This window comes from Zonotrichia albicollis, chromosome 8 (assembly GCF_047830755.1).
Source record: "Zonotrichia albicollis isolate bZonAlb1 chromosome 8, bZonAlb1.hap1, whole genome shotgun sequence".
In the NCBI taxonomy this organism is placed as follows: Eukaryota; Metazoa; Chordata; class Aves; order Passeriformes; family Passerellidae; genus Zonotrichia; species Zonotrichia albicollis.
Window position 1 is genome coordinate 17,229,477 of NC_133826.1, and position 14,965 is coordinate 17,244,441.

Here is a 14,965-nt window from a genome sequence, read left to right on the forward strand (position 1 = left end):
CCTGGGGCGGGGGCGGCTCCGGGCGCTGCGCAGCCCCGGGCGCTGCCTTCGGCCCCGGCCACACCCTCGGAGCCGCTCGGGCTGAGCCCGCGGCGCACCAGCCCCCCGCGGGCCCTGCCCGCCCCGTGCCCTTTTCCGTGGATTTAACAACTTCGCCTCCGTAACTACGTCTCTCAAATTAGCACTACAGCAAAAATTAACAGTTCGCTAAACCCACCCTGTTCACGGGCGATTCAGAGCCTTTTACGTACTTCACACACACAATTTACTTGCGTTGGTAGGCGCCCCCTCTTCCTACCAAGCCGCGTGAAGTTATTCGTGCAACAGGTTGGTGGGATAAAACGCATCTTCTACAACAAAGGGTCAAATAGCTGTACAGATTCTGGAGCTCCTGCCGAACAGATGGTCACCTACCCTCCTTTTGTAAAATATACCTTCAAAACAATGAGATAATTATAGATACAACCTTCATTTTCAACTAATTACCTCGAGCACCGTCAGCTGTACCATTGCCTCAGCCACAGGGATTTTGCTTTAGTACAAACCAAGGTACATTCAGACAGGATTCTTTAGCCATCACATAAGTTGCTGAAGTCGGTGTTAGGAGATAAAAATTCTTGGGAAAGTCTAGGAATTTTCATAGATATGAGTAGAATGTTTGCATAAGAAAGCTCAAATAAGATGAAGTTTAGTGTAAAATAAGAGAAAGGAAAATAAAGGCAGAAAGTAGCGTTCCAATATTCAGTAAGGGACAGAGCCAGAAGATTAGAAAATTAAATTTATTGAGTACACTATGGTAAAGGAAGCTCAGTAGCACTTCTGACTAGTGTTCCCCTTCCCATAGCAACATCAGTACCTTAAGGCAGGCATGAGCGGTAGGGAAGCATTATCAGTGCTGGTGTTGCCACACACTGTTTACAACAACTTCCAAAGCAGAAAAGTTGAGGTAAATGTGAAACACAACAGCTTTCGAAAAGATCCATTCACTGGTGCTGGAATATAAGTCACTACTTGTGGCATGCTGACAGACAGACTTCTATATTTTTCTCTCAACAAATTACAAAAAATTATATCATCCTATTGGCACTGAACAGAGCCTTGAAGTTAAGATCTAAATTCAAACTAATTTCACATAAAACAAGACTTAACTGCACACCAAAACCTCACTCTCTTCTTTTGTCAATTGTTTTCCCCCAAACAGAAAATTTGGAACCAAAGAACATCAGACTGTGATCTCATGTTGGACACCAAAATGCCTCACCAATATGTCCAGTGCAAGAAAAATGGCATTAGGGTGAGAATACAGAAAGAGGAGTTAAGATGCATGGATTTCAGATTCAGTTGTAGTATTCTGACCCACCTACTTCCTGTATGACATATACTAACATTTTTGTAACATACATCACACTGGTAGTTATTTTTCACAGGGAACACTGTATAGTACTCTATCAGCTTATCAAGTGGAAGATGCTACACAAGTGCAAACTATTATTTTCCTCATTTAATAAAGGAAAATGTCTTGCTCCTCTATCTAAACCACACGTTCCGCAGTTCAGGTGAAAGACATTTCAAACCATGCCAAAACCTCTGATCGGTTGACACATAACATTGTCCCTACTGGCTGATTCTAATCACTCAGGAAATTTTTAGGCACTGTAGTTACATAGGAAGTAGTGTCATCCTTGTCATTTTTTTATGACTAAGAACCAGAAAAGGGGCAGTAACTTCCTCTGGAGCATGACTACGTGCTAAGTAATGGGATTGTAGCTGGGCAGCCCTCCCTAAACTGTGATTACTCTTACTTGCATGAGTCATTACATTCTTTTCCTAAAATTTTGTTTTGTCTTCAGGTGAAGGTGAAAACTGGTCTTTGTCTTCATATTTAACAATTTACACAACCCATCCTTGCACATACTTGATGCAAAGTTGTTAAAGAGAATTTGCCTACAGGATGCAAGAGGGAAAAATTCACAGGACTGCCTACAATAGCCCCACTGGTTGCGAGTTACTCCAGATTAAACTAGATCAAATTCCTCATTGCAAAGCTTTGTTGTTTTCATACTTTCTATCTACTTTGGAAATGAGTTCACTGAGCTGTGGGATGGAGTCTGGAAGCATCAATGTCCTGAAAGGAGCACCGCATCTCTGTCAAGCCCTCCCCATCAGCATTCATTTTAACCTGCCATACCCTGAGCCATCTGTTTATCTATATGGCATCACACTGTCTGTGAATCACCTTGCCACAGACAGGAGCACTGGAGCAGTGTCCTTAGTGACACCACCCTGAGGGAGGCTGAGAAAGCAGCAGTGTGCACTGCTGGCCACACATCACACATTGCGGGGGCCTCCTATGGCCACCCTTGACTTCGGCTTTCTGAAGGAGGGGAGTATGTACAGGTGCATCTTTCCACCTGCAAAGACACCCAGAAAAGCAGCTAACTGAACAGATAAATGAGGAGGAACACAACTGGGACACAGGTCCCAATTCCCGTGCTGCTATGGCTTGCATGTTTTAATTATGCCAAGAGTTGGTATAAGAGTACTTGCCAGTTCTTAAGACCGTTTTCAAATGTGCTTGGCTTACAGAAACACAGGAAACAATGGGACACAAGAAGTGACTTCACTGGGAAATTTCAATTTGTCCTTAAATGTCAGAATTCCAGTCTTCTTCGCATAGTCAGGAGAAAACCCATTTACTCCAAAAGCACCACTCTGCAGTGATAAAATGCAGTAGTAGCTACACATGATGAGGACGTGGCATGTGTGGATTGCTCACACAGCAGTCCATGCAGATGACCTGATAAACAAAAGTCAAAGCCAGTTGCTACTATAGACTTGTCTTAGAATAAAAAGGATCCAAATAAACAAAATACTACACTCAAGCCTTGACTCCCCACAGATGCCACATAGAAAAAGTGATAATTCCTAATGGCTAGGAAATTAAGTTTATTTGCTTGTAATTTTCAAGTTAGTCAAAGACATCATGGCAAATAAAAATGATGATATGACTTGAAAAATGCTTCAGCTCTCGGAATCTGACAATATTAATTTTGAAAACTATGAGCTATGGCAACTCTACTTTCTAATGTCCTCCCTGGTTGCCAGCTGAAACAGGCAAGTTTAGTCAGCACCCATCCAGACCTCCATAATTAATCTACCAACATGATTTCTTGCTATTTGATCTATCTTGGGTCTGGAGACACGAGGTCCTTCAGAAACTCCCAAGGAGTTACCTGTTAGGAGTTGGTGTTCAGAAACCGTGCAATCCCCAGTCTCAGAAAAGCTTGCAAGCAGACACATCCCATAGCTGATCATTTTGCAAACAATGTTGTAGTACAGCAAGAGAGTTTCAAGAGTTACATCAACTCATTGTCAGATATAATACAAGAAAACAATCATCTTGAACAAAAAATAATTAGTAATTAAAAAATTATTAAAAATAAACCACACAGATTCTGTGGCAATAATATGTTGTGTCTCTTTCCCCCTCTTTAAATTTGGTATTGAAAATCATGTGAAGCAACTTGTTCTGGCATTGATTAGACAGACCTGTTTCAAAAGTTCAAAATACACTGGTAAAATGGCACTAAATCCAGTTTTCTTTTATTGACTAGTTTTGGTAAATGATACCTTAAACTGGAAGGAAGCTGGACAAGGTCTTTTGGGTTCCTTTTTACCAGAGGGCCTGTTTTCCTCTTTGCTTTTAGCAGTGGTGGAACTGTTACTGGGGATCTAAGACTCACTCCGAGTTTCTGTTTCTCCATGTTTCTGTAAAAAGTCTCAGATACAGGGGAATTACCAGCCTCTCCTTGCCCGTGACAGATGTTTTTCATTTCAAACATTACTGATGTAGAGGCAAGAATAAACAGTGTGAGAAAGCACCAGTAAGCAAATTTGGAACTTTCAGTAGATGAAATGGTACTGTCAGAGGTGTTTGTTAACAACTCTGTAACAGCATTTATATTACTGACTTTCTCAAACAGAGAAGCAAAAAAACTCCAAATCCTTGTGTCTCTCAATAGGAGCAAAACAGACCACACAGGTAGCAATGCCACCTCTGTCATGCTGATCAAACTGTTCAAAGCTTCCTCTCCCTCTGTTGGCAAAGTTACCAGCATGCTTTAGCATGAGGTTGGAATCTGACAGGTTGACACTACATAGCACTGCCCCAAAGCACTCTGGCTGCATTTGTAATGTTTCAAAGAGCAAAAGCACTAGAATGTGTAGCTTCAATTACAGTCAACGGTACAGCAGCATTTAACTTTTCTGGTACAGATCAAAAATAGCAGAGCCCCATTATTCAAATCACTGATCCACTATTATTTTGCTGGGCTGAAGTGGTGTAACAATTTTGAATATTTATTTTCCTACTGATTAGCTAATGCCACTCAAAAATCAGTTGCCCCACTCACTTCCCTATCACTGACTGCCATAAAGATGGCATAAAAGCATCAAGCCAGTGACCTTTGTATTGTGTACTCAGCCTAATTCAACAGATATGTGATCATGTGCACATGTTTCATCCAGCTCTAATGTGTTGCTGGGCATTATGTCAATGCACAGATCTTGGTATTAATTACTGTGGAAACACAGCCCAAGTTGCTAGAGTTAGACAGGATGAATCAAATGGAATCCAAATGTACTGAGACATGTCCTGTTCAAAGTCGTTTCAGAATCAAGATGTTTTAGAAAACAGGAAAATATTTTCACAAATACTCCAAAAATTTAATGTCACTTTTAACCCCGTGAAAATGCTTACTTACTTAAGTGACTTATCACTTGAAGCACTCTCTGGAAACTGTTGAACCGGCATCAAATACAATGTTGCTGTTTAGAGCTCAAAATAACAGCACACAGAGAAGATAGCCTTTGCTCTGATCCAAGTAAGAACATTAGAAGGACATTAGCATTTAATTACTAGAATTGAAAATTTTAGCGATTTTCTCTCATGTCTGACTACAGCAAAGTTCAGTGTTGGGAAACAAGTGTAACTGATTAGGCACTTTGCTCCTAGACACAGCATTCTGTCAAAGACAGACACAAAACAAAACTGTGTCATAATAGGCTGGAGACCAGATAACAACCATTAGTCCCTACTGTGAAAACAAACCAGTCTGCACTCATGTATGACTGACTGAGCTGATCTGTTTTCAACCTTCCCAGAAATCCTTAATACAACAGGCAATGAAACTGAGGATGCAAATACCCTAATGTAAACAGAACTTGGAGATTATTGTGTCTGTATTTTTTTCAAGCACATAATTCAATTATACATTTAATTATCATTAGCCAAAACCCAACAGTGAATGGAGACATTGCTCAAGATAAAGGCCCATAAAAATATGAACCAGCACTAATTTTACTAGAATTTAGCTTAAAGAGTCCTAGCAATTAACTGCCAAAAGAAAAAACAAAACCAAAATGGCATCATGCTGTCACCTTGCAAAATCTGTGTCTGGGGAGGGAAAAAAATTATATACACACATCATTTTAAAAGGAAAAATTTTGACTCAAATTCGTATTCACTGAAGTCATCAGCAATACATCAAGATTTGATGTAGGCTTAACATATCTGAAGCTGAACAATCATGTGTTGGAACATTCTGTTGAGTTGAATGAAATGTTGCATAACTATCTACAAATCAATTTACCATGTCAATGACAGTTTGAAAATTTAGTGCTGCATTGAAAACCTGTAAACCAGCCCTGAAAAACAATGCTACATTGACAACTGTAATACATTCCACACTACAGTACCTGAAAAGATTACAAAACACAGTCCCAATGCACACAAAACCAGATATCAATTGAAACACATCCAGTTTCACTGCAATCATCAACTGAAATAATTTCCTAATCTGTTCACAGTAGCAGTTACAAAAACGTCATATTTACATTCATATTTTAAGACAGTCAAACCTATGAGCTGTAGAAGTTGTGTAATTATTAAATCAATATTGAACTTGTCAGAAAACATTGAGGAAATACAGTGACCTACTTGTACACAATCAGTTCTAGCTCCTACTAAGAACTTCAGTAGCTAAACACATTTTATGATTAATCAATTTCTACACATGGTCCAGAAGTCTTATCTTGACCAAGAGAATGTAACAGCAGGACTGTTAGCCAAATAATTAAGTGCTTCACATTAAATTTGCAAAAACCTTTGGCAGTGATCTGAAGAATTATTGGACAGAATACACAATACTTATATCTCATTATCTTGTGAACAATTCTCAAAATACCCAATACAACAAGTCATAGCTGAATAACTTCTCACTATACCCTTCTACTCAGTCTAGAATGTCTTACAGGGCTTGTTCCAACTCTCATGAATTTGAGTTGAATTTTGATACTGAGCTGATAAAAACAACAAATGATGCAGTGATCAAGTCTTAATTCACAGCAAAGTCCCTAATGGAAAAGAAGGGTCAGAACTGTGCAAGCACTCATCCTCTCCTCAGCAGGGATGAGGTGGGATGTACACAAATTACCTGTGTTTAGACCTTCTGATGTGATCTTTCCAAATGAGGAAGATATTTGTGACTCAGACTTCCGCCAATTATGGTATGTAAACATTACTGTGTTTTGTTAAGATGAAGATTGTGAGAGCAATAGAAATGGAAATAAAAGTGAAACCTTTTCTAAATGACAACTTTTATAAAAAATACAGGGTATATTATTTTGTAAACCCATGCCAAAATGTGGATGTTTGATTTTTGTTAAACTAATGTTTAACAATTCCTCTTATTGTCTGTGTAAAGTGCCCCTGTGATCTGCATTCAGAGCAGTATCCCAGGCTGAATCAGGGTATTTGTTTATCATCCTTTGGGACAGGGAAGCTCGGGTTGCCTTAGCTCATTCCTCAATCTTTAGGAGACAGCACAGAACTCTTACCTCTCTTGTGTTTTACCTCCTGAAGCAGCAGGATATTGGAAATGAGGTGTGTTCGGTGGCCTTGATTTTCAATTCCCAGTTTTCTAAGATCAACTTCTGTAAGATGGAATAAGTCCTGTGGCAAATGCCAGAGTAAGGAAAATATTATACTGTTAATACTGGAGAATTCAAGTGTCTTTCAGATATGTTTGCTGTTTCTGGTACCATAACTTACCTAATAACAAATGTGAGTATATTCATATTTTACATGAAGGCCCCTTGTCATGATAAGGTACATCATAGTAGGAATAAGGCATTTTACTTTTAAAATATTAAGTCCTTGTCTCGGTTTTTTATCAAAACAACTCTGGTCAGCTTAGCTGCAGAGTTCCTGGAAACTGACTCCTTTGAGTAAAAAAAAAAAAAAGAAAAATCCCCAAAGTGCTGGTATTCCAATTGCATTAATTAATGAAGGAAGATACATCTCAGCATGAACTGATAGGAATAATGATTTTAGAAAGGAAGCTTTTGTATAATGGAGAGGATATTCACTGTAATAATAGATAACAAGTTGTGACACTGTTTTGAAGAACAAGAATTTCCATATAATGCATTTGAGTAATCAAACCTGAACTGTTCTCTTTAACCCACTTTCTACAAAACCTTATTACTATTTTACTTTCAAAATATGCTGCTGAATAACTCCAGACATGATTTACAAAGAAGTACAGAACTTCAATTTGATGTCCATTTATAAGTGGGTACAAAACTTCACTTGATGATGAAAACTTTCAGAGCAAATAGAAAATATATCAAAATACATTTCTTCATATTTTTACTGTCTGTATTTTCACTGTAAATAAGATAAAGAGAGGTACATAGAATGTACAGTATTCTGTTACTAGCAAGTCATGTTACTGGAAGTAGCTTTTTCTAATGGAGATTTGCAATTCAGATCCCAAAACACAAAATGAGATTGATTCACTGTGTAAATAATAAGACAATTGACACAGAATTTCTAGCGTGAACCACTATTTCTGAAACTGTAATTTAAAAATCTTTCTTTCAAACTAAAACTGCTTCAAAAGCCTGACATTATTTGCTTTAGACTGAGTAATGGTCAAATTACTGAATGCCTCAATTTCTTAGGCCACTAGCTAATACTGTTTTAAAAGAAAAAAAAGTTCTCACTGTTGGAGACCTAAAGTCATGCCTGAGAATGTAATATTATTTCTCAAATGGTAACTCATATGTAACTAATAACATGAAAGTAGAGAGTTGCATAATTCTTACTTCTAATTTATTTCTTTCTTGGTTTGCCCAAATGCAAAAGCTGGTACTAATGTTGAATTCACATGTCAGTAGAAATGATTTTTCAGCTTTGGCAACAGTGACAAAGGGTCCCACTGGTTTTCTCAAAGACTCAATACCTTCCAAATCCCAAAATCATCCTCCAATAAAGACAACAAAGGACTAAAAATGCAATATGCTTGCTCTTCAGACTTCAGCAAAAAGGTTGTAAGAAGGAAGACAACTAAGATTGTTGAGAACTCCAGCACTGAACAGCAGATGCTTAAGGTAACACAACTGAAACTTTTATAGGCACATTTTGGTTGGGGCTTTTTTACTAGCTTTAAAGATCTTAATATTTTCTCAAGAATTTTATTGAAAAAGGACAATTCTCACCTCTATGCCATCATATTGTTCAAAGAGCGTGCAATATTCTGCAAGTCCAAGCTGGGCCAGCCAGTTCGAAATGGGTAGATACTTCATTATCTATTCCTTCCCAATGCCTATGACTCTGAAAAACAAAACCAAATTACAAATAACATTGCTTAGGAACGTTAAACTGAACTCAGAAAGCACTTCACAAATGCAAGTTCCACTATTATGGCCTTTTTCTGGCTGCATGGTAAGAGGTAGCTATCGGCACATTAAGATTTTTACCTTTAATTCACTGTTTCATTGCAATCCTCATACAAGCAGGGAATGTTGAATACTATATTTTGTTTAGCTCTTGCAGATAAAATAATCTTTTAGATGAATCAACAGAGTCACTTGATGCTGCAGTACCAATTAAAAGACACACAGCCTTTGTATTCAAAGAATGTTTCTCAGTACTCATTCAGTGGCAATGTCATTCTTCTTACATGTGTGACACATGAAGAAAACATTAAATGAAGAGGAATGGCAAAAGGAACAATGTTTTCTGTAAGAATATGAAGGGTGTGAATGAAACTGCATTCTCCGTAAGACAGTCAAAATGACTAAGATTCTGTGGTGGGTGTTTGTCCAAGGTGGGGACATAGCTAAAGTCAACCTGTTACAGAATATTTCTAAGGAAAAAAGCAACTGAAAGACTTTTACAGTTTGTTCTCATAATGCCATTTGAATTTGAGTTATCTGTAAATTAAAATATTTTTCATTACTTTTTTCCCCAGTTGCTAAGATGAAGTAAAAGATAGACATTAAGATGGGCATATGATGGACATCAGAAGAGAAAAGACATAAAATACTCTCTGTTATCACAGCTCCATGCATGCAGTTATGCAAGATCTGCACAGACAAATACTTAAGCTTCCAAGAATTGCTGCATTTCTGAAGACACGTCTATGTGCAAGTTTGAGCATAGCCTAAATCAATTCAAGAATGCCCAATTCTAAATCTGCAACTGGCTGGCTGAATATTTTTGTCCAAACACTGATGCCAGAAGCAGGAAATGCTCACATTCAGACACCTAGTGCATTGAATTGCATATTTTTGTTATTTTAGTTTTAGTTGAAGATCTTTCTCTCATCTATACTTGAGAAGAAGTAGTTGCTCATTAGCTCTGGATAAACTGTCTGTAATTATGACTTTTCAGCTACAAACCACATATTCTAAGATATCCGCTTACTCTCAACATGCAAGAAGCTGCCCCAAAGGCTGACAAGTTATGGTCAGCAAAGAGTCAGTGCTGCTTTCTGTGAGATGGGGAAAGTCATTTAGCATTTTCATAATTCTTGGAACACTAGAAAAGCTTTGATGTCTTTCTTCTTTTTTGAAAATAAAAATTGCAAACGTAAAAATACCGCTCTGCAGAAAGGTAGGCCACAGTAGCAGTATTAATTGTATCAGTGGACAATACATTCCTAGAAATGCTTTAAAAGCATTTCAGTTCGAACAGCAATAGTTCGCAATATACAAAATGTTTTGGAAGTCTGTGAATTTTACCTCAGTACTCAGCCTTGGAAAAAAGTCAAAATGGTTGCGCTTCAGAGACACATACACAGTTATACTATGGAAGCTGTAATTCTGGAATTTGTCACTTCATAGACTGTTAAAGAACAAAAATACTAATTTGCAAGTCACATTGTGAAATCCCTCTATTATCCATTGGAATCCTGTGTTATATTATTTGCTTTATTGCAGATTTTTCATTATCGTGAAAGTATTGCAGGCTATGGGTAATGAGTATACACCTAAAGAACTGTGGCATTCCAGTAACTAGGAGTATTTTGTGGAGTAACATTGACCAGAAGATCTACACATTTAATTGACACACCACAAAAGAATTTCCATGAGGAATGTGAAAGCCACAGAGAACATTCTTATGTGAGGTGAGGACAAGCTCAGCCCCTGACATCTTTCATTTATGGCTTGCTTTAAACAGGTACTTTCAGATTGCAAGATCAGCACGAAGGGCACATGATTCTCAGAGAGATAAAAGGAAAACCACAGCTGGTTGGCTAAAACATAAATAAAACCATGGACAAATACCTCTTTTCTGGTTCATACATTTTAAAGTAAGAGACTTCAAATTTGTTGTCATAAAAGACCCCTTTTCAAAACTGTTTAGCAACTTCAGTAAGAACATATATTTTTAAGACTACATATTTTCTATTTAATTGTGACTGCTTAGGATTCCATATTAGTACATAACAATTTTTAAATCTACAGTAATTGGTAGAAGTCATCACACCTATCATCCCAGAACAAAGAAAAATTTTGCACTAAGCATGAAAGGAATCCTAGAATTTCCATAGAGCAGCATTCTCTTTAACAATACAGTGATAAACTGTGGCTATCTAATCTTACTTGGCCAGCTGCATTTGCTGTTATTAATTTATACCAAAAAACAACCTCCAAACCAACAAATAAATGCAAACCAAAATACCAATATTCCTGTTGTCCAAACCCCCATACAAAACGAAATTCATGCCCTTGTATGATAAGACACTAAGAAATACAAGATGCTTTACTTTCAAATACACTGCAATTACACCTTTGAATGGGATTATTTTTGTATTATTATGGCACACTTTCACATGCCATTTGCTAACACCTTGGTAGACTTATCCTTTTTGCTTTAATGAAAAATTTATTCCTACAGCTGAAGGAGAAAAAAGTTCCCTTTCTCTCACAAGGCAACTAATTGCCTTTCTGGTCTTTCTGCTAATGGTAGTTTTGGTGAATAAACTCAAATAACTCCTATTTAACCAATAGTACACTGTTCATTGGATGCAGGGTACAACCTAGTGGTCAGGACTCAAGATCTACTCATAGCCTTATCAAGGTTAAGAGTAATATGGAATTGCAAAACAAATTGTAAAACCCACTAAATATATCATTATGAGATGTGGTTGTAGGCAGAGGGAGTTCCCTATTATTCTATTTTTTACATTATTTATTTTTATCTCTGAAAATAGGATTAACTTTTCCTTAAGGCAGGTAATGACAACATTTTTCAAGATGCAAAATATGATTATGAACACACTGGCAAAGTGTGTGGCAGATTTTGGGCACATATTTTTTCCCAACTAAGAAATTAATATCCTTCCTTTCCCTGGAAAGGAAGGGAAGAAAAAAATGACAGCATGTATTGCAGAGAAACACAAGATCTCTCTTCTGTTTATCTGTTCTGAAAAATGTCAGTTCCTGTACATTTAAGGACCTGGAAAAAGAGATCATCATAGGTTTGGTCAGGTCACCAGATTTTTGGGATAGAACCACTAAGGCTACATGACTTGCTTCTATTTATTAGTTAGACTTCTCTTCAAGACTGAAGGTATTCTGGACTCCTTACATGGAAGGTCTTGCAGAACTGCCCACATAATTTATACCATTTCTGGGGTTTTCACATAAAAAGAAACAATTTAAATCTCACCTAGGTTTGTATAATTCTATTTCTGAACCCCGCCTGTTCAGAGGCTTTTATGAAATCAAGTTACTGCTAAAAGGTATGAAATGAGCAATAATGGGACATTCCTAGCACAGCTCTCTGATCTACTGAGCTGAACTTTTGCTTTCAGAGTGCTTTCCTGCATTCTCTCTCACAGGCACAGCCATGCATATTGGGGCACACATGATGCAAATGCACAGAGAAAGGTATTTTATATGTAGCTTTTAGATCCAGTTGTTCACACTCCAATGCTTTACTAGACTGATAAGTCATTGGTTCTTTCCTCTATCACACTATCCCATTAAAAAGATGCTGCTACTGATGTTGCCTTGTAATATTGCAGATAATATGTTATATAAGATTCTTACTTCAGCTATGGTTTTGTCAAATTGGCATCATTAATTTTTAAAAAGTGTGTATGACAAAGGTACCACGATTGAGTAACCCCAAATCACAATGTGACTACAGAAAGTATTCCAGGCACAGTAATTCATGCTCCTTTTTCAGTCTCCCTTTGGGATTCAGGCAGTACTATGACTCAAGCCACATATCATGGTATAATCCTGTCCCCAACAAAATTACTCATGTGAGTCAGCAGAGCCAGCAATTTCATCTCATCTGGAAAGTAATTTCCCTTATTGTGCCTTTTCTCTTTCAGCAAAATTGACTTGGATTGTATTTCCAAATTAAAACTATCCTCCTGCTGTGACAAAATAATTTATTAGTATAAATTGATTTACTGGACACTTGCCTGGGTAAATTTGCTTAAGGTTTTTAATCACTTGAACTTGGCATGCTTTCCTAACTTGAATGAAAGGCCCATCAGTTTTGTTTTCAGATAGATTGTAATGCACTTCCACTTCAGATGTACCTTTATCTTTTTCTGTCATTAATGAAATCAACAAAACCTCTTAATTACAGCCTCAATAAATCTGACCTTTCCATGCAACATCATGCACACCTCAGGTCCTGTGTTGTGGCACTGAGTAATAACACTGAGCAAAGGTCTGTTCCCTTTGCTCATCACAGCTATTTGTGCTTAACTAGGCAATTCATTCAGGAATGTTGTATTGTGATGCATATTCAAGGGGCAGGAATTTTCTGCCATTTTTGTGCCAGTTTCTGAATACTGTAGAATGAAAAATTTAAAAATATTTTAAAAATTTAAAAATTGGAAGTGGTCACAAAGCTTGTGATGTCACATCTCAGAGATCTTACCACCATAATACAAAAAAAACCTACCTCTTCTTTTGCAGACCAAGTCATAATTCTATTTCTTCTCTCTCTTCTTTAAGCAATTTGCCAAGTATAAGACATGTTGTAAGTAGAATAATTAATTTTTGAAAATACAATACAGATTTACAATTTAAGACAGTAAATCTATGTATTTTGGAAAAATCTCAAAAAATAATTGTTTTATAAAAGGAATACTAAAGGCAGAGTGGGAAAGCCAGAAGATATCAGTCAATGACCCCAAAGCTTGCCTCATCTCCACAGAAATGTTAAAATTTTATTGAGAAAAGTAACCTTCTTCTCTGAGATTTGTTCCTACAGTAATGGTAATTTGCCACAATTTCAATGACACTTGTTCTAGCCTACTGCTTTAAATAAATGTTGCAGTTAAGAACTGAACAAGGTTCTGCTAACCTAATAGAGCTGTAGGCTGGTAATGCTGGTAATGCAACTTAGTAAAGTCTGTAATAAAGCCAACTCCATCTTTTCTGCTGACAAAAAGAGAAGGGCACCACCAAGATGGGGAAAGAGACAAAAGCAGCAGAAATACCTGAAAAGCAATCCACCAGCAGAACCAAAGTGTCAGACACTGATCAAACAAATACTGGGGCTGTGCACTGGTCAGTCCAGAGAAAGCACTTACTGGGCCAAAGACTGTGGCTAAAAGGAGTTGGAAACCAGGACCAAAAATTCTTTCCTCTCTGTATTCACAGGAACAGAGCTTGATACACTGCACATAAACTGGATGACATCACAAGTAAATGATCTCCGTTCTTTTTTTCAGATAGGAACAATATGAAAAACCTTGATGTTTTGGTTAACTGTGCATGAAAATCAATTACGCATTGTGTAATAATAAGTACAACCATATTCCAACTCTAGACTTAAATGAAAAGACATCTTATAAGCGAAGAACTACCTAAGTAAGAAAGTTTCATAGATGGGAATGTGACCTATGTAGAAACTTTACGTACAGGGCATCAAGGGTGAAGAGGGAAAAAGAAAACATAAGAATATAATGTAAAAAAAGGCTTATGTTCTTACAGTGGTGATGGTGTGACAAAATGAAGCAAAGAAATAAAATTATCAAAGTGCTACCCCTGATAAATCCCTGTTATAACATGTAGAAAATACACAAGAAAATCACAAAAGAAGACGTGAGAGAGACTTGACTGGGTAGAGAAAATTGCCCAGGAAGAGAGGCTGTTATTTCAAGTCAACTCAGGTGTCTTCTTTCCTTCACTATACATCCACAAGAAACCTTGTGCTGCCACAAAGCAAGCAATGGCAAGGAGTTGCTTATACAGCAAAATGAAAATTTGAGACATTAAGCATCCAGTCAAATCCTGCTATATGTTATGGACACCTCTGCAATCTAGAACAGAGTCTGCATGCAAACATAAACCCTTTAATTTATCCTGGACTGCAAAATAAAGCAACTGAGGCAGAGACTTCCTTACTTTGGGCCAACTGTGTTCTGGAAGCAACTCCAGTAAAAAGATTGGTAATTCTCTAGGGAGTGTCACTGTAGCTTTTTGATTCACTGCAAAACTCAGGGCCCTTGAACACGAGAAATGATAAAGCTGCATGGAAAATTTCAGCTCTGTTTTGTAACACCCAAGAGGTTTAAAATCTGAGGTTTATTTTCTTTCTCTAGAACAATCTGAAAGTCTTTTAAGCATACCAAGTTGATGT

General features: G+C 37.3%; 1 protein-coding gene across 5 annotated transcripts in view; it reads right to left on the reverse strand.

Moving 5' to 3' along the window:
- Positions 1-14,965, reverse strand: part of BCAR3 (BCAR3 adaptor protein, NSP family member) — a 90,239-nt gene that overhangs the window by 55,478 nt on the left and 19,796 nt on the right. For 4 of the 5 annotated variants that reach the window (XM_014263763.3, XM_005482073.4, XM_026790430.2 and 1 more), the window contains 2 exons: positions 8,563-8,677; positions 6,898-7,012 (listed from right to left, as the gene is read on the reverse strand). In XM_014263763.3, the coding sequence (XP_014119238.2) occupies positions 6,898-7,012; positions 8,563-8,649 (202 nt within the window). In that variant the 5' untranslated portion in view covers positions 8,650-8,677. Of the gene's footprint in view, position 1; positions 132-6,897; positions 7,013-8,562; positions 8,678-14,965 lie in introns of those variants that run through there. The other variant, XM_014263764.3, reaches the window with a different exon arrangement.